Below are 18,854 nucleotides of genomic sequence, written 5' to 3'. Positions count from 1 at the left end.
ATTATTATGCAGCAATAGAAAACTAAGACAGCGATGAATTAACACACACATTTGCTTGTATAGACATAAGCTCTCTCTAAAGGATGCACATGCCCTCTGCCTGCCCTAACCTTGCCTCCCTTTCCCTTCTGGCAAGAGACAGACAGCAGTGGTCAGTCTCTGGGAAGAAAAACAGGAGGCTGGAGTCGGGAGAGAAACATGTTTCCATTCTAAGTCCTTTTGTACCATTTGTGTTTTTATTTTGTGTAACTATTACTTTTACCCTTCAAAAAAGCTTTAAAAAGTGATACATGAACGCTATATTCATGACTGACCCTGATGGCAAGTGAGCAACCTGAGTTCTCATCCTGTCACCCCTCTCCCTGTGAGATCCAGGGCTATGCACCTCCCTCTCCTCTTCCTCAGCCCCCGGCAGTTTCTTCCTGGCAGCTCCATTTCTGCTTGTGGTTGGAAGCACATTTGGGGAAACCTGGTGCAAAGTGAGCCAAGGGGAGGTTTTTTCACAAGAAAGAAGCAAAGTTCCAAAAGATTGCTGGAGCAACTACAGAGAGTTCAGAGATTTTCCTATTACAGAGGGAGCTGAGGGTGGGGTGTGAGTTGTGGGGAGATTGGGGAAGAGACAGAAAATTCTCACTCCCTTTTGTCTTTCTTTCTAAACATGAGCAAACAAGAAGCAACAGCTAGATGTAAGTTACCGAAGAAATCTTACACCCTGGAAGGGAGCTGGGAACTGGGAAATGTTTTACTAAGAAACAAAAGAGAAATCTGAGCTTCCAAAGAACTACTTGCGGTTTGTCTGTTTTTTAACAAGAAGGACAGGTGTTTGGGAGACCATCTCTGAGAGAAATGTCCATGGGAGGAAAAAGAGCACAGGCTTGGGAGTTCAAATACTGGGTGCAAATCTCAGATCTGGGCTGGATGCGGTGGCTCAAGCCTGTAATCCCAGCACCTTGGGAGGCTGAGCCAGGAGATCCAGACCAGCCCGGACAACATGGCGAGACCCTGTCACTACTAAAAATACAAAAAATTAGCCTGGCGTGGTGGCCTGTGCCTGTAGTCCCAGCTACCTGGGAGGCAGAGGTTGGAGAATCACCTGAGCCCAGGAAGTCAAGGATGCAGTGAGCCATGATCACGCCCCTGCATTCCAGCCTGGGTGATAGAGGGAGACTCTGTCTCAACAACAACAACAACAACAAAAACTCAGCCCTGCCATTTCCAGCTGTGTGACCCTGAGCAATGTGCCTGGCACATAGTAGGCATATAAAATATGGAAACCATTATGAGGCAGGCATTCAGGGCTCTAACTAAACTTTTGGCTTTGTTTGGTGCTTTTTCGCTACACATATTCCCACATCCCCCAACCCCATAATCCTCAAACATTCCATGAATTTTCACACCCATAAACCTTTTATCATGCAGTTCCCTCTGCCTGGTCTACCGTTCCCTTCTTTCCCCATCTAGAAAACTCCTATGCATCCTTCAATGCCCAAGCCAAAACTCCCCCTCCACTATGGAACCTTGCCTAGAAATTATCTAGGGGAATGAATGAGTAGCTCTAGCCCCAAAATTCTATAGTAAGTTCCTAATGTTTCTTTCTGGAATTTATCCCACTCAGTATGAGCCACAGCTGGCATCTGCAGTGCTGTTGCAGATGCAGGTGGACACCCGCCCAGCTTTTATGCCATCAGGTTTAGGTGCCCACTGCTTAGGACAGAACTCCACTGCCTGCAACTCCAGGGCCAACCCTCATTGGTCTAAGCCAATTGTGCCAATCCCATTGCCTGGCCTATCATTCATCAGAGGGGAGCATGTGGCCAAGCTCTGGCCAATCACTAAATTCTTTATGTTCAGCTCTGTTCTTGGGAAGGGAGAGATGGGGTATCTCAGTTGCCACTGTTCCACCCACAAGAGAAGCTGGACTTCATTCTTCTGCCTCAGACCTGGTATCTGGAGGCCTGTGGCATCCCTGAGCACCAACATACCCCTAAGCCATAGCCCAGGCATGCTGACCAATCCAATCCCATGACTGGCATCTGGTGCCAGGTCTTAAACCTGGCTGGCATTTTAGCCAGCACAGTCCTGCTTCCTCTTCTCCAGTTTCCTCTGGGGAAGCCACTCCTGCCTTATTTTCAGTTCATCTGGTTTGGATGGAGCTGAGCCCACCTGCAGCCCTAGAGGCAGGTATGTGACTCCTCCCTGGACAAGCAGGGCCCTCCACCAGCACCCTCTCTCCACCCACAGCCAGTGATTGGTTCAGAGGCTGGCACAGGATCGAAGCCAGGCCACTGAGCAGCAGCCTTAGGACTCTTATTAGAACCGTCAAGAAAAAAAACCCTTTTCCCACTGTGGCTTTGGGATGTAGGCCTGGAGCAACTAGTAGGCATATCTGCCACTACATGAGGGAAGAGCCTGCCTAAAAACGAAGCCAGTACAGAATAAAGCAGGGCGCAGAGCTGGACAGGTTCCTAGAAGCTGGATCCAGCCATGCCTGAAGGCATATCTAGAAATATGAAAATATTAAATAACATATCTTTGGACTCTGAAGGTGGTACCTTTCTCTTCCCCCCAGCCCATCCTTGGGACTCTCTGTAAGTCTTGCACAGGCCTGGGGCATGAGAAGGAGATTTACTGACCAAACAAAACTTGCCCCATTCTCTAGCATCTGTGCACTCCTTCCCCCCATGCCCCCCGCTTTCTGAGCCTCTGCTGTGTGAGCCAACTGCCCCATTCCTGCTCTTTCCCCATACCTGGCCCAGTGCCAAAGGGGAAACCAGACCTGAGAGATATAAATCGACACCCCTGGCTTGGCCAGATTGAGAGGAAGCAGCGACAGACACCAGCATGGGAGCTTAAGGTGGCGGGTGCCTGCTCCCTGAGAGCCAACCAGGCCCAGCCTGGGCCCCTGGGATGCACAGAGCCGGCCCTCACAAACCTCAAGGAACAAATGACAGACCAGTGTGTGGGACAGCGGGCAGATGGGGATCTCTGTGGCCTGGGGCACTCAAGAGAAAGGGCACATGGCTTTTAGGACACATGTGGGCCAAACAGGGGAGCTCATCTGTATCACACACCTTGTATTGTCATAGCCCTGTGGGCGGGTGCTCTTGTCACTCCTGTGTTACAGATGAGGAAACTGAGGCACAAAGAGGTTATGGGATATGCCCAACATCACACAGCTGGCGAGTGGCAGAGCAGGCATTGGAATGCAGCCCTGTGGGACCCCAGGTCCCATATGTCCAGAGATTGTCCCTCCAATGGGAATGTGAGGAAGGTGGATTCAGGGTGGGGAAACATGGGTGGCAGGAAATGACCTCCCCGCACACCAGCAGAAAAATAGGGGGACTCAGCCACCCACTGTGGACGGCCCCTGCCATTATTGACCTGATAGTTTCCTGTAAATCCTCTCGCCCTTTTTAAAGATGTCAATACATGTACTTAAGAAGGAACTCCACTGGCCAGGTGCGGTGGCTCACACCTGTAATCCCAGCACTTTGGGAGGCCGAGGCGAGTGGATCATCTGAGGTCAGGAGTTTGAGACCAGCCTGGCCAACGCAGTGAAACCCCATCTCTACTAAATATACAAAAATTAGCTGGGCACGGTAGCAGGTGCCTGTAGTCCTGGCTGCTCAGGAGGCTGAGGCAGGAGAATCGCTTGAACCCAGGAGGCGGAGGTTGCAGTGAGCCAAGATCACGCCACTGCGTTCCACCCTGGGTGACAGAGTGAGACTCTGTCTCAAAACAAACAACAACAAAAACTCCACCAACACTACTGTGAAGGGAATGTCAGGACCAGCTTCCATGGGGAACAACCAACAAACTGATCTTGTTTTCTTGGGAAAATCTAAGCCTGGGGTGTGGCCTCTGTTCTCTTCATTAAGAGGAATTAGTAAACGAGTCAGCTCTACGGGGACTTCCTCCTTAACCGGTTGGCCTCAAAAGGGAACTGACACGGGTCACTGTCTCTTGAGTCAGTATTATTCTCTCCAATAATAGGGTTATTCAAGTGAGCTGTCGATGTGCCACCTACGATCGCTTGTGTCCCCCAAACTGGGAAACACAGACATGGCCCACAGCCCTACCTTTACAGAGGAGGAGCGGCGTGCAGAGATAACTCCCCTTCTGTGATGTGAGGGGTGGGGGGCCAGGAAGCAAAGGGACTTGCCTAGGGCAGAGCCAGGTGAGAAGCCAGGTCTCTAGCTCCTGGGATTTGCTATCCAGCCCTAGGGCTTGCCTCCCAGGCTCCTGGCTCCAGGGACTGGGCCTCTGCTGGTCACCCACCCTGTTCCCCAGAGGTCACAGAAAAACGTCAAAGCATGCCCACTCACATCTGCCGGGTCGTTTTCACTCCAAATGTTGACTGCATAGGTGAGATGATTATACAGGTAATTGTCAGGGGGATACGGGTTGCTCCAGGTCAGCAGCAGAGTGTCGGAGACATTGGTGTGAACTGTCAGGTTTCCTGGGGCCCTGGGTTTCACTGCGGGAGAAGCAGCCTCTATGTGAGGATCTACGCAGTGACTCCCCCATCACCCAGCCCCGCCCCGGCCTACAAACCACAGCCACCACCCAGATTTTTGGTCGACAAAACCTCCGTAGCATACTTCTGGAGCACCACACAGATTCAGAGCCATAGCAAAGAAGATTATAATAACGATAATGTTGCTAAAATTCTACATAGAACTTTAGTGTTTATTAATTACCCTTTTTTTCTTCTTTTTTGAGACAGGGTCCCACTCTGTTGCTCAGGCTGGAGTGCAGTGGCACAATCCCAGCTCACTGCAGCCTCAATAGCCCAGGGCTCAAGTGATCTGCCTGCGCTGGGCTCCCAAAGTGCTGGGATTCCAGGCATGAGCCACCGCGCCTGGTCTTTACTAACCACCTTTCTACAGTGAAGGCAAAGTGTATGAGCCAAGGTAACCCAAACTTCAGCCTTTTAAAAAATTTTTTTATTTTTATTTATTTTTATTTTGTATTTTTTTGAGACATAATCTCGCTCTGTCGCCCAGGCTGGAGGGCAGTAGCATGATCTAAGTTCACTGCAACCTTCTTCTCCTGGGTTCAAGCCATTCTCCTACCTCAGCCTCCCAGGTAGCTGGGATTACAGGCACCTGCCACCATGCCAGACTAATTTTTTGTATTTTTAGTAGAGACGGGGTTTTACCATGTTGTCTAGGCTGGTCTCGAACTCCTGACCTCAGGTGATCCGCCGGGCTCGGCCTCCCAAAGTGCTGGGATTATAGGCGTGAACCACCACACCCGGCCTCAAACTTCAGCTTTTACAGCTGCATCCTTCACACCTTTGGCCACATCTCTGTACTTTATGATGATTTACTGAGTATTTTTCTTTATTTTGATTCATCTGTTTTAAAACTTGGTCTCCTTTGAAGCAATCCTATCCATGAGACCTCAGGTTTATATTCCTGTGATGCATGTCATATCATGCATCACTGGAATACAACGCATGTTTTAAACTCCTGTCACCACACCCCAGCAAGCTCAAGGGGGATTCCTGCAGGGACTCCGGGTACCAGAAGAAGGTCAGCCTTCCACGGTCAAGACCATCCAAAGCCGCAGCAGCTGACCAGTGGACACAGAATGGAAGGACTGTTCCCAGTTCGGTTTTCAATCAGCAGCAGGCATGCCTTCCAGCAAGCACACCTCATCTCAATACACCTTCCTGGGCACTTAAGTTCAGGGGTGGAAACAGCTGGGCTGAAGGGGGCTTGGTGTTCTACTGCGACCAGCTCTGTTTCAAAGGTGGGAGGACTGAGGCCCAGGCAGGGGCAGGAATCCCATCAGATTTGGGAAAATACAGGTGGCTTCCTCCTGCTGTTGCTGTGACCCCACCTCCTCCCCTGCCCACCCCACCCTCAGCCCAGGCAGCTGTGGGAACACACCCAGCCACCCCTGCCACACTCCGCCCTGCTCACCATGCTCGCTGGGCTTGAAGGAGCCCTTCCACAGCAGCTGCTGCCCAGCCCACAGGTCCAGTGTATAATTGTCCGCACTGACCACGTCATCCATGAGCAGGTGGCACACGCACCCCGCGCCTCCGTTGTTCTCGGGGACACACGTGTGGGCTCTGCAGACACAGGGGCTGGGTTAGGCTGGTCACCCGTAGGCTGGCTGGGCCCCACAGCTATGTCCGGGACATGCCTCCAGGAACCGCATCAGACTCTTCCAGCTTCCCGATCACGGATGTGAGGACAGATCTGGGGGCTTGGGAGCGGCCAGGGTGTGCTGGGGCAGCCGACTAGGGTTGCCTCTCTTGCTGGCCACAGCCTCTTACCACATGCACCAAGGATGCTCCTCACACCTGCCTAGCTGCTGGCCCTGGTCCTGGGACTTAGCTTGTACCTGAAAGCCCATGAAAGGGAAGAACCGGTGGCACTAATTAATTTAGAACAACATAAGCTCTGCATCGCACAGTTTGGCCATCGTAGGATAATTCCAATGTTCCACCTTAACAGCCAACCCACGTCTCATGGGCTAGGCCAGGGGTCTGCAAACTTTTTCTGTAACAGGCCAGATAGTTAATATTTTGGACTTCAAAGGCCACACAATTTCCTTTTTTTTTTTTTTTTGGTTATTTGTATAAATTTAGGGGGTACAAGTTTTTTGTTTTTTGTTTTTGTTTTTTTTCCTGAGACAAAGTCTCACTGTCACCCAGGCTAGAGTACAGTGATGTGATCTCGGCTCACTGCAACCTCCACCTCCTGGGCTCAAGCAATTCTCCTGCCTCAGCCTCCCTAGTAGCTGGGATTACAGGTGTGCGCCACTACACCCAGTTAATTGTTGTATTTTTAGTAGAGATGGAGCTTCACCATGTTGGCCAGGCTGGTCTCGAACTCCTGACCTCAAGTGATCTGCCCACCTCGGCCTCCCAAAGTGCTGGGATTACAGCCGCGAGCCACCACAGCGCCCGGCCTTACAAGTGCAATTTTGATGGCAAGCCCCAGATCTGTTCTCACTGGATATGCTGCATAGTGGTGAAGTCTGGGGTTCTGGTGGGTCCGTCACCCAAACGGTGTACACTATGCCCATTAAGTAACTTCTCTTCCTTCACCCCTCTCCCACCCTCCCAAGTCTTCAATGTCTGTTATTCCATGGTACATGGAATAATGCCCATGTGTACACATTATTTAACTCTTACTTATAAGTGAGAACATGCAGTATTTGACTTTCCATTTCTGAATTATTTCAATTAAGATAAAGGAGGAGGCCGGGCTCAGTGGCTCATGCCTGTAATCCCAGCACTTTGGGAGGCTGAGGCGGGTGGATCACCTGAGTTCAGGAGTTCAAGACCAGCTTGGCCAACTTGGTGAAAACCGGTCTCTACTAAAAATACAAAAAATTAGCTGGGTGTGGTGGCAGGCACCAGTAATCCCAACTACTCGGGAGGCTGAGACAGGAGAATCGCTTGAACCCGAGAGGCAGAGGTTGCAGTGAGCCGAGATTGTGCCACTGCACTCCAGCCTGGGCAACAAGAGTGAAACACTGTCTCAAAGAAAACAAACAAACAAACAAACAAAAAAAACATAAAGGAGGGCCATGCAGTTTCTGTTACAACTACTCAATTCTGCTGATGTAGCACAAAAGCAGCCAGTGTGTTTCAATAAAACTTTATTTACAAAAACAAGCAGTGGGCCGGATTTGGCTCACGGGCCATAGTTTGCCAATCCCTGGACTAAGCCAATGGAAACAAAGCACAGCCCATCTACCTTAGAATAATCATGGAATACCACCTTTACTGGTGAACCCTGCATGCTGGTGTGCCGTATATCCCCAGTCTGCCCCGTAACTGTGTGTCTTGTGTACGTGATTATGTCCTGGGCAGCAGTGTAACGAAGCATCCTGTGCACCATGAAGTAGCCCAGGGAACCACCTGACTCCTATGCCATGTGTCCTGGTCCATCCACCATCACAGAGAACTCCACTCTCAACACCGTACTCCTCAATCAAGGGTCTAGTCCAGTGGTTCTCAAAGTGTGGTCTGGGCCCACCAGGTAAAACTCTTTTCATCAAAATACAGGGACGTTATTTGCCTTTTCACTCTCTCTCACTGGCGTACAGTGGAATTTGCATGTAATTGATCTGACGATTTGTTGAATGCAGGCTTGCATGCTGTTGGGACTTAAAATTTCTCCATTTTGGGCCGGATACAGTGGCTCACGCTTGTAATCCCAGCACTTTGGGAGGCTGAGGCAGGAGGATCACTGGAGCCCAGGAGTTTGAGAGCAGCCTGGGCAACACAGTGAGACCTCCATTTCAGTAAGAAAAAAAATTTTTAATTGTTTTAATTTTTTAAAAATTACACCATTTCTTCATTGCAAGTTCTAATTAGGTAAACATAGAATGATGTGTTACCTACACCAAAGCCCTTTGGGTCCTCACTCATTTTTAAGTGTGGAAAAGGGTCCTGAGACCAAAAAGTGTGAGAACTGCTGGTCTAGTCCGGTATTCCAGCCGTATCCATGTGCCACGTGGACCAACACTCCCACCATGCGCTCCACTGTATCTTACATAACATGTCCCCGGAGACGGGACCTCCCCTCTAACACCATATAAACAGCAGCAAACCATACTCAGCATCCTGCACTCCAGCGCACCACCTGGACCCAGCTCACTCCTGGGGCAAACCCTTTGGGCACAACCTCCCCAAACCTCCAGCTCCAGCGCAGGCTTACTCGGAGAGCAGAAAAACCAGCTGGTACAACAGGCGGAGCTCGGTGCTGCAATTGGTGGGACCATTCATCTTCCACTCGCAAGTAGAGATGCTCATGTAGTCAGAGACGCAGGTGGGCTCCTGCAGGACCTTCATGTTCCCTGGGGAGACACAGGAGCAGCCTGAGCGGCCAGGAATGCAATGCGTGAGGGGGACTTGCACCCAAACAGGACCAAGGGGAATAGCACAACAGCACAGTGCAGGCAAAGTTGAGGGCCAGCGCCCACAGAGCTGGGGCCAGGACCAGGGCTGCTGGAGCTTCCCAGCTAGTGTCGGGATGACTGTGGAAGCTGAAGAAATACCCATGGGTGCGGGGGCCATTAGACAAGAACGAACCAAGCGCACCTTTATCTTACACAAACTTGACAACTTGTTCTTGGCCAAATTAAAGGGAAAATATGTAGCAGTTTAAGGAGTGCCATTCCATCACACCAAGCCTCTGCCCTCGAGCTAGGGAAAGTGCCACTTCCCCATTTGCCCACTATCTGCGCCCCTCTTTGTCTCCACCCCTTTCTGCCCTCTCTGTGCTCAGGAGGCTGATACCACAGTCTTCATCACCGGGTACCCTTGGCCTTTGGTTTCCAGTTGGGTTTGGCCAATGGGAGAGAGGAGATGGATGGGCTGGAGGAGACATCGGGGTCCTTCTCCTTTCAGCACCCTCCTAGCTTGTCAGTGGTCAGTGCTAAGGAGCTGTCTTAGCAAATAAATATTCCAAGCTTATCTCATGTCCAAAACTAACTTCTGATTCCTGCCCCTCCCCAAAGTACCTTCTCTTCTGGCATCCTTCTGCATTTCAGAAATGACAACCATGTCCTTCCCAGTAGTTTAGGTCAGAAATCTTGGAGTCATCCTGGCCACTTCTCTTTCTCTCTCTTTCACCTCAATTCCAATCTGTCCTCAAATCTACCTCCCAGAGGGATCCGGAGCCTCTCATTGCCTCCAGTCCAGACCTCCCTCCAGACCTCCTGGCTTCCACCCTCGTCCTTTCTCCACACGGCATCCTGAAGGGTCCTTTGAACATAATGGATGATATGGTTCCTCTGCTCGAACACTGCAAGGTCTTTTTTGATTCAGCCACTCTGTCACTTTGCTGACCTTCACTGCTCCCTCCTGCTGCTCACTCTCCTCCACCATTCCCTCCTGTGCTCAACCCTCCCGCCAGGCTCAGTGCAGGGCCTCTCTGCCAAGAATGAGCCTTCCCCAGACATCTGCACGGTTCCCGCTTCCTCCAAGTCAGCTCAATGAGGCCTTCCCTGACTTCCCTACTTTCAACTGCAATCCCTCCCACTCCACCCAGCTTCCCCAACCCCCTCTTATGCTGTTCTGTGTTCCTTCCCCATCACCTTCTCTTTTTTTTTGACAGGGTCTCACTTTCTCACGCAGGCTGGAGTGGAGTGGCGCGATCACAGTTCACTGCAGCCTTGACCCCCTGAGGTCAAGGGATCCTCCCACCTCGGCCTCCTGAGTAGCTGGGGCTACAGGCGTGCACCGCCACACCTGGCTAATATTTTATTATTTGTAGAGACAAGGTCTCCCTATGTTGCCCAAGCTGACCTCGAACTCCTGGGCTCAAGCGATCCTCCCGCCTCGGCCTCCTGAAGTGCTGGGATTACAGGTGTGAGCCACTGCACCCGGCTCCCATCACTTTCTAACAATCTTTAGAATTTACTGATAATCAGGGCCACTTGTCATTGGCTGTCCCCTCCCACTGCAGTGTAATCTCCATAAGGCCAGGTGACATACTGCAGGACCCTGGCACGCCATTAATAGCCAACAAATGAATGATTGAGAAGTGGTGACTTACCAGAGCTTGCCACCTGCAGCAGGACCAGGCAGCTCACAGGGAACAGGAGCCCAGAGCAAAGCCACCCCATTGGGAGATGCCAAGGCACCTGCAGAGAGAGAGGAAGCAGGTTAGTGCTGACCTGTGCTTCCAGCAGAGCTCATCTTATTCAATATGCAACCCTCCCCTGCCCTGGCCATTTATTTGTTTGTTTGTTTGCTTGTTTGTTTGTTTTTCCGAGACAGAGTCTCGCTCTGTCTCCAAGGCTGGAGTGCAGTGGTGCAATCTCAGCTCACTGCAACCTCCACCTCCCGGGTTCAAGCGATTCTTCTGCCTCAGCCTCCCGAGTAGCTGGGATTACAGGTGCCCACCACCACACCTGGCTAATTTTTGTATTTTTAGTAGAGACGGGGTTTCACCATGTTGGCCAGGCTGGTCTTGAACTTCTGACCTCATGATCTGCCCCTCTGGTCTTCTCGAAGTGCTGGGATTACAGGCCTGAGCCACTGCGGCTGCCCAGCCATGCCCTGGCCATTTGTGACTCTGCCGACAACAGGTCCTCCACGTTCACAGAGCTCTCTCTATAATCATGAAACAACACCCAGACCCACAAAGTCCAGAGGGTGAGCTACACAACAACTGTCCTGGGAGATGCTTCTGGATGTGGCCTTCCTTGGACAACCCTCTACACATGTTTCTCTGATTATTTCCTGAGGTTTAAATACCTGCTCTGTCACTGACTAGATGTGAACCTTGAGCAAGCTGTACTTCAGTGCCTCAGTTTCCTTATCTATAAAGTGGGACTAAGAATGGCCCCATCTGATTGAGGTGTGGTGGGGATTAAATGAGCTAACACAGACAGAGCCCTCCAACAGTGACCGGAACACTTTAAAGTCTCAAGTAACGTTACAAGTCAGCTTAGTCCATACAGGCTGCTATAACAAAAATACCTTAGAGCAGGTAATTTACAAAGAACAGAAACGTATTGCTCTATTGGGTGCAATGGTGTGCATCTCTAGTCCCAGCTACTCGGGAAGGTGGGGTGGATCACTTGGAGTCCAGGGGTTTGAGACCAGCCTAGGGAACATAGTGAGACCTCATGGTGAATTTTTGAAAAATTGTTTTAAATTTTATTATTCAGGCCACACACAGTAGCTCACACCTGTATTTCCAGCACTTTGGGGAGCCAAGGTGAGTGGATCACCTGAGGTCAGGAGTTCGAGATCAGCCTGGCCAACATGGAGAAACCCCGTCTCTACTAAAAATACAAAAACTAGCCGAGTGTGGTGGCGGGCACCTGTAATTCCAGCTACTCTGGAGGCTGAGGCAGGAGAATCGCTTGAACTGGGGTAGGCAGAGGTTGCAGTGAGTCGAGATCGCGTCATTGTACTCCAGCCTGGGCGACAAGAGCAAGACTCCATCTCAAAATAAATAAATAATAAATAAATAAATTTTCTAATGCATAGTTCTGGAGACTGGGAGGTCCAAGATCACGACACTAGGAGATCCAGATCTGGTGAGAGCCCATTCCTCACAGACGATGCCATGCTGCTGTGTCTTCATATGACAGAAGGGGCAAACACACTTCCTTCAGCCCTTTCATAAGGGCACTAACCCCATTCATGACCAACCGCAGAGCCCTCATGACTTAATCACTTCTCCAAAGGCCCCATCTCTTAATATGACTACGATGGGATGAAGTTTCAACATATGAATTTGGGGGAACACATTCAGCCCATAGCACCAGCTATTATCATTAAGAAAAAATGTTCAGAAGCCAGGTGTGGTGGCTCACACCTGTAATCCCAGCACTTTGGGAGGCTAAGGAGGGAGGATGGCTTGAGCCCAGGAGTTCAAGACCAGCCTGGGCAACAGAGTGAGACCTTATCTCTACAAAAATTAAACAAAATCAGCCAGGCACGGTGGCGCATGCCTGTAATCCTAGCTACTTGGGAGGTTGAGGTGGGAAGATCGTTTGAGCCTGGGATGTCAAGGCTGCAGTAAGCCAAGACCGTACCACTGCACTCCAGCAAGACCCTGTCATAAAAAGAAAAGAAAAGAAAAGAAAACAGAAAGTTTGGGAGGCTGAGGTGGGCGGATCACGAGGTCAGGAGTTTGAGACCAGCCTGGCCAACATAGTGAAACCCTGTCTCTACTAAAAATACAAAAATTAGCCGAGTGTGGTGGCGCACACCTGTAGTCCCAGCTACACGGGAGGCTGAGGTGGGAGAATTGCTTGAACCCAGGAGGCGGAGGTTGCAGCGAGCCGAGACCATGCCATTGCACTCCAGCCTGGGTGACAGAGTGAGACTCTGTCTCAAAAAAAAAAAAAAAAGGAAAAGAAAAAAATGCTAAGAAGCAGAATCTCACAGAGTCAAGTGTGTACTTTTCCCCAGCACTCCTGGTACATAACGTCAAATACCCTCCAAAAAGTGTGTACTGGGGCCGGGCGTGGTGGCTCACATCTGTAATCCCAGCACTTTAGGAGTTCACAACCAGCCTGGCCAACATGGTGAAACCTGTCTCTACCAAAAATACAAAAAAAAATTAGCCGGGTGGTAGTGGCGCGTGCCTGTAGTCCCAGCTACTCAGGAGGCTGAGGCAGGAAAATCGCTTGAGCCTAGGAGGTGGAGGTTGTGGTGAGCCGAGATGGCACCACTGCACTCTAGGCTGGGCGACACAGTGAGACCCTGTTGCAAAAAGAGAAAAAAAAAAAAAAGAAAAAGAAAAAAAGAAAACAGCACGCACTGGGTTATATTCCCTGCAACATTTCAAGTGCCCATCCTTCACTTCCCGCTTGGGTCTCTCTCCTGGGATCTTATTCAAAAAAGCAGCTCCCAGGCTTTGTTCTGCTAGTGAGTAGTTCTTTGCCATTAACAGCATTTCTCTTTTGGTGCTCTGGCTGTGTTTCTGTGGCACAGGAATGGTTCCAAGGCTAACCTCACAGGCTTGCAGCAAACAGGGACGGAGGTGTTGCCTCTGAAGCACTGTGTGCAGTGTCTGGGGCATCATAAGAACTTAAGGCCACCTCAGGAGCTCTAGGCCCCTGCTGGACGCTCTCCGAGTGACTTGGGCACACTTGAAGGCCCTCCCCAGCAGGGCTCCACCTCCCTCTCCACCTGGGCCCAGCACCCATGCATCCTACGCCTGCCACCTGCACTTCTTCTTCTTTTTTTGTTTTTTAACATTTTATTTTATTTTATTTCATTTTATTTTTTTGAGACAGAGTTTCACTCTTGTTGCCCAGGCTGGAGTGCAATGGCGCGATCTCGGCTCACTGCAACCTCCGCCTCCCGGGTTCAAGCGATTCTCCTGCCTCAGCCTCCTGAGTAGCTGGGATTACAGGCATGGGCCACACACCCAACTAATTTTGTATTTTTAGTAGAGACAGGGTTTCTCCATGCTGGTCAGGCTGGTCTTGAACTCCCGACCCCAGGTGATCCGCCTGCCTCGGCCTCCCAAAGTGCTGGGATTACAGGCGTGAGCCACTGCGCCCGGCTGCCACCTGCACTTCTTAAACACACCAAACTCAGTCCCACCTCCATGCCTTTTCTCTCTCTGTCCCCTCCACCTGGAGGGACCTTCCCTTCCTCCCTTTCCTTTTTTTTTTTTTTTTTTTTTGAGACAGAGTTTACTCTGTTACCCAAGCTAGAGTGTAGTGGCACAACCTCGACTCCCTGCAACCTCCACCTCCCGGGCTCAAGCAATCTTCCCACCTCAGCCTCCTGAGTAGCTGGGACCACAGATGTGCACCATGAGGCCTGGCTAAGTGTTTGTATTTTTGATAGAGATGGGGTCTCATTATGTTGCCCAGGCTGGTCTCGAACTCCTGAGTTCAAGCGATCTGCCCACCTTGGTCTCCCAAAGTGCTGGGATTACAGGCGTGAGCCACTGTACCCGGCCCTTCCTCCCTTACGTGTGCTTTTCCTCTCTTCCCCTAATTTATGATGGTGCAAAATCAATGTGTGTTCAGTAGAAGCAGTACTTGGAGCACCCATACGATCATTCTGTTTTTCACTCTCAGTATTCCATAAACTACACGAGCTATTCAACACTTTTTAACAAAACAGGCTTTGTGTTAGATGACTTTGCCCAACTGTAGGCTAATGCAAGTGTTCCGAGCTAGGTTAAGCTATAACGTTCAGGAGGTTAGGAGTATGAAGTACATTTCTGACTTAATAATATTTTCAACTTATGATGAGTTTATGGGGACAAAACCCCATCATTAAGAAACATCTGTGTATGAGACACATAAACACACTCACATATCTCCATACTGAATAAATTACCCCAATACCTCAGTGTGCATGTCAGAAAAACAAGGACATTCTCTGCATAACCACAATACAACCATCGAAATCAGGAAATTAACAGTGATGCATCACCACTATCTCATCCACGGCCCCTATTTATGTTTTGCTAATTGCCTCAATAATGCCCTTTATACGTCCAGGATGCAATCCAAGATCATTCATCACATTTGATTATCATGCCTTCCTAGTGACCAGGTCTTGGCTTCTAAATACTATTCTGTACTGAAAGGAACCAGAGCGCCTTAGAGAAATAGCTGATTCCAGGAGAAGGAAAAGTACCAGATAGGCTTGGAATTCTTGTGCCAGACAATAAGGAAGTACTCAGCAGCTAGCCTGACCTGGACAAAACGGGCACATTTTGAGCATCAAAATGAATATTATGGTATCCACTTGTAACCCTTGGAGTTAAAGTCCAGGAGTCTGTATTGACATAGATCAATAAATGGAGGAGGCCGGTGTGTGCCTGTAATCCCAGCTTCTTGGGAGGCTGAGGCAGGAGGATGGCTTGAGCCTGGGAGTTGGAGGCTGCAGTGAGCTATGATCGCACCACCGCACTCCAGCCTGGGCAACAGAGTCAGACTTCATCTCTAATAAATAAACAGGGAAGAAGGGAAAGCTCTATTTTACTATGACAGCCTCAAAGTAACTCCCTGCAAAACTTGTATTGTATATTAACTAATGAGTGAAAATACATATCAATGAACGTTACAATACAGAAACCTGGCAGACACCACCTTCACCAAGTGATCTAAACTCACCGACAAGAATGGGACAAATCCCCAACATCACCTCCCTGAAACAATTCCTGAGAAGAGCACAGCATATCTTTTCCTGGGTTCCTGCCAAGGATGCATAAATCATTTGGAAACGTCAGACAAATGTACACCAAGGGCCAGTCTATATACAGGAACTGGCCACTGCTCCTCACGAAGTGACGGGGGTGCAAAGGACAAGCCAGCATGGGACATCTGTCCCTTTTTAAACTGTCTGTCATCCTGACAGCCAGGGTCTGTCCCATTCACTGCCAAGTCCCCAGTATCTACAACGGCGCCTGGCACATAGGACGTGTTCAGTAACTGTTTGTTGATTAAATTCATTTTGGACATGATGTGGGGCCCCTAACTGGCTCAGCATGAGGCTGCAAAGCTCTCTCTAGGGGAAGGCTCTGTATCGGCCCAAAGGTTGAACTCGTCTTCCTTGCTGAGAGTTACAAAAGTAAAGTCTCAAGTAAAGGAGGGGTGGGAATGGGGTGGTGGGTTCCTGACACTGATTTCCTTGGCAAGTCCTAGTAACTTTTACTCTCACAACTACACAGATGCCCACAGTATCCTGTGGCAGAGATGGCAAAGGTGTCACTTTAGCCTCAATTATGAATAAAGAGAAACAGAGAGGCCAAGACGCCTGTCCAAAGTCACACAGCAGAAGACTTTCATGGTAAAGTCCTCCAGGGAAACAGGGGAGTCAACAACCCTGTCAAGATTCACTAAAACATCCCAGCATGGCGTCAGGATTGATATCCTTAATCTGTTGTGGCAGGCACGTCCAGACTTACGCATGCCCACGTGCACACACACGTGCCGCAGCTAGCTTCTCAGGGATGCGTGGGTGCTACATTTCAGGAGAGATCACAGATGCAGTGGGAGAAGAGGCTTCCCTGAACATCAGAGGCAAAAAGAACAAAGATGCAGGTGAGTAAAAGAATTAAAAAGATAAGTGCCAGGTTATCGCGTTCAAGTACACGGCAAGAGGAGATGATTTCAAGTTCCCATTCTAAATCAAGAGACTCCTGGCTGGGCGCGGTGGCTCACGCCTGTAATCCCAGCACTTCGGGAGGCTGAGGCAGGCAGATCATGAGGTCAGGAGATCGAGACCATCCTGGCTAACATGGTGAAACCCAGTCTCTACTAAAAATACAAAAAATTAGCTGGGCGTGGTGGCAGGTGCCTGTAGTCCCAGCTACTCAGGAGGCTGAGGCAGGAGAATGGCTTGAACCCGGGAGGCGGAGCTTGCAGTGAGCCGAGATTGAGCCACTGCACTCCAGCCTGGGTGACAGAGCAAGACTGTCTCAGAAAAAAAAAAAGAGATTCCTGAAGTGGTGGAGTTGCAAGGGGTCTCAGCGGTCACCTGCCAAGCTCAACTGCCAACCTGGACAAGGATGTCCTGCGAACACCCCACCTCTGACATGCTGCTAGGCAGTTTCAGCCCATATCCCACCACAGATGGAGCAATCACTCTCAGGTCTCAGTTAAGCAGAGCCATTGGAAACAGCCTCCTTATGTTGAGTCAAGGCTTTGTGTGAACAAAATCCCTGCTTGCCCAGCACTTACCTTGTACTTGACACTTTGCTAGATGCTTTAGAAGTATTACCTCACCGAATCCACACAAGAATCCTGAAAGGTAGGCTGTTATCCCAACTGTCTAGCTAAGGAAACTGAGGCCAGAGAGGCCAAATAACCCATCTACCAGGTCCCACAGCTAGTAAAAGGTCAGAGTTAGAATCAGAACCCACGTTTGTTTGCTTCCGAGCCCACCGTGGATTCCAGTATACCAGTTCCTTCAATCTCATCTCCTAAAACTGCAGGCTGAACCCAATAAGACGAAATAAAATGAGCCGGGCAGAGTTGGCCATCCTGCTTGTCAATTTCAAACAACAGTTCCGCAAGTGTAGGATAAGAAAATCTGACTGAGCAGCAGAAAAGTCCTGAGGATTTTATCATCTGCAAAATCTCCAAAAGCCAATGGTGAAGCAGCAACTTAAAAAAAAAAAGTCACCCGAGGTCATATTAACAGAGGTATCCATTTATAGACTGTTACATCTCGCAACAGCAGAATATACATTCTCCTCAGGTTCACGTGGAATAATCACCAAGACAGACCACATGCTGGGACATAAAACAACCTTAAGAGATTGAAAACATTAGAAATCACACAAAATATGCTCTTAGGCCACAATGGATTCAAATTAGAAGACACTAGCAGGAAGAAAGCCAGAAAATTTCCAAGTATTTGGAGATTTAAAAACACACTTCTGAATAACATATGGATCAAAGAAGAAATCACAAGAGAAATTAAAAATATTTTTAACTAAATAAAAATGAAAATATAGCCTATCAAAATCGGTGAGATGTAGCAAAAGCAGTGCTTAGAGGGAAATTTATATTATTGAATGTATATCTTAGAAAGAAAGTTCTAAAATCAATAATCTGTTTCCATCTAGAGTACTAGAAACAGAAAAGCAATATATGTCTAAAACAAGCAGAAGAAAAAAATACAAAATTGGAGCATACATCAATGAAATTAAAAATAGAAAATTAATCGAGGAAAATCAATGAAATCAAAAATTGGTTCTTTGAAAAGATCAATGAAATTGATAAATCTCTACCTAGGCGAATCAAAAAAATGAGAGAGAAGGCACTAATTAATAATAATGTGATATGGCCTGGCTCTGTGTCCCCACCCAAATCTCATCTTGAATTGTAATATGAATTGTCATCCCCACGTGTTGGGGGAAGGACCTCATGGGAGGTGATTAGATTATGGGAGCAGTTCCCCCATGCTGTTTTCGTGACAGTGAGTGAGTTCTCATGAGATCTGATGGTTTTATAAAGGGCTTTCCCCCCCTTTTCTTGGCATGTCTCCTTCCTGATGTCATGTGAAAAAGGATGTCTTTGCTTCCCTTTCCGCCATGATAATATGTTTCCTGAAGCCTCCCCAGCCCTGCAGAACTGTGAGTCAAACCTCTTTCCTTTATAAATTACCCAGTCTTGGGCATGTCCTTAGAGCAGCATGAGAACAAACTAATACCATTGTAAATTAAAGAAAAGTTATTAGAGGTGGCACATGCCTGTAGCCCCAGCTACTGGGAAGGCTGAGGCAGGAGGATCACTTGAGCCCAGGAGGTTAAGGCTGCAGTGGGCTGTGTTGATGCCACTGAACTCCAGCCTGGGCAACAGAGAAAGATCCTGTCTCAAAAAATAAAAAATAAAATTTTTAAATTAAAAAAAAGTGGCACTATATAATGATTCAGGAGTTA

The 18,854-nt window shown here is 49.0% G+C and overlaps 1 protein-coding gene across 13 annotated transcripts in view; it reads right to left on the bottom strand.

The window, feature by feature from the left end:
* Nucleotides 1-18,854, bottom strand: part of IL4R (interleukin 4 receptor) — a 95,076-nt gene that overhangs the window by 13,810 nt on the left and 62,412 nt on the right. For 6 of the 13 annotated variants that reach the window (XM_034951121.3, XM_063597402.1, XM_008959894.4 and 3 more), the window contains exons 2-5: nucleotides 10,530-10,617; nucleotides 8,688-8,826; nucleotides 5,931-6,082; nucleotides 4,326-4,477 (exon numbers count right to left, since the gene is read on the bottom strand). In XM_034951121.3, the coding sequence (XP_034807012.3) occupies nucleotides 4,326-4,477; nucleotides 5,931-6,082; nucleotides 8,688-8,826; nucleotides 10,530-10,617 (531 nt within the window). Of the gene's footprint in view, nucleotides 1-4,325; nucleotides 4,478-5,930; nucleotides 6,083-8,687; nucleotides 8,848-10,529; nucleotides 10,618-11,805; nucleotides 11,905-15,579; nucleotides 15,601-18,854 lie in introns of those variants that run through there. The other 7 variants (XM_034951120.3, XM_034951118.3, XM_034951124.3 and 4 more) reach the window with 5 other exon arrangements.

The sequence above is a fragment of the Pan paniscus genome, chromosome 18, assembly GCF_029289425.2.
Source record: "Pan paniscus chromosome 18, NHGRI_mPanPan1-v2.0_pri, whole genome shotgun sequence".
Lineage (NCBI taxonomy): Eukaryota > Metazoa > Chordata > Mammalia > Primates > Hominidae > Pan > Pan paniscus.
Note: the sequence above shows the minus strand (reverse complement) of the source record. Positions and strands in the feature narration are given on the sequence as shown.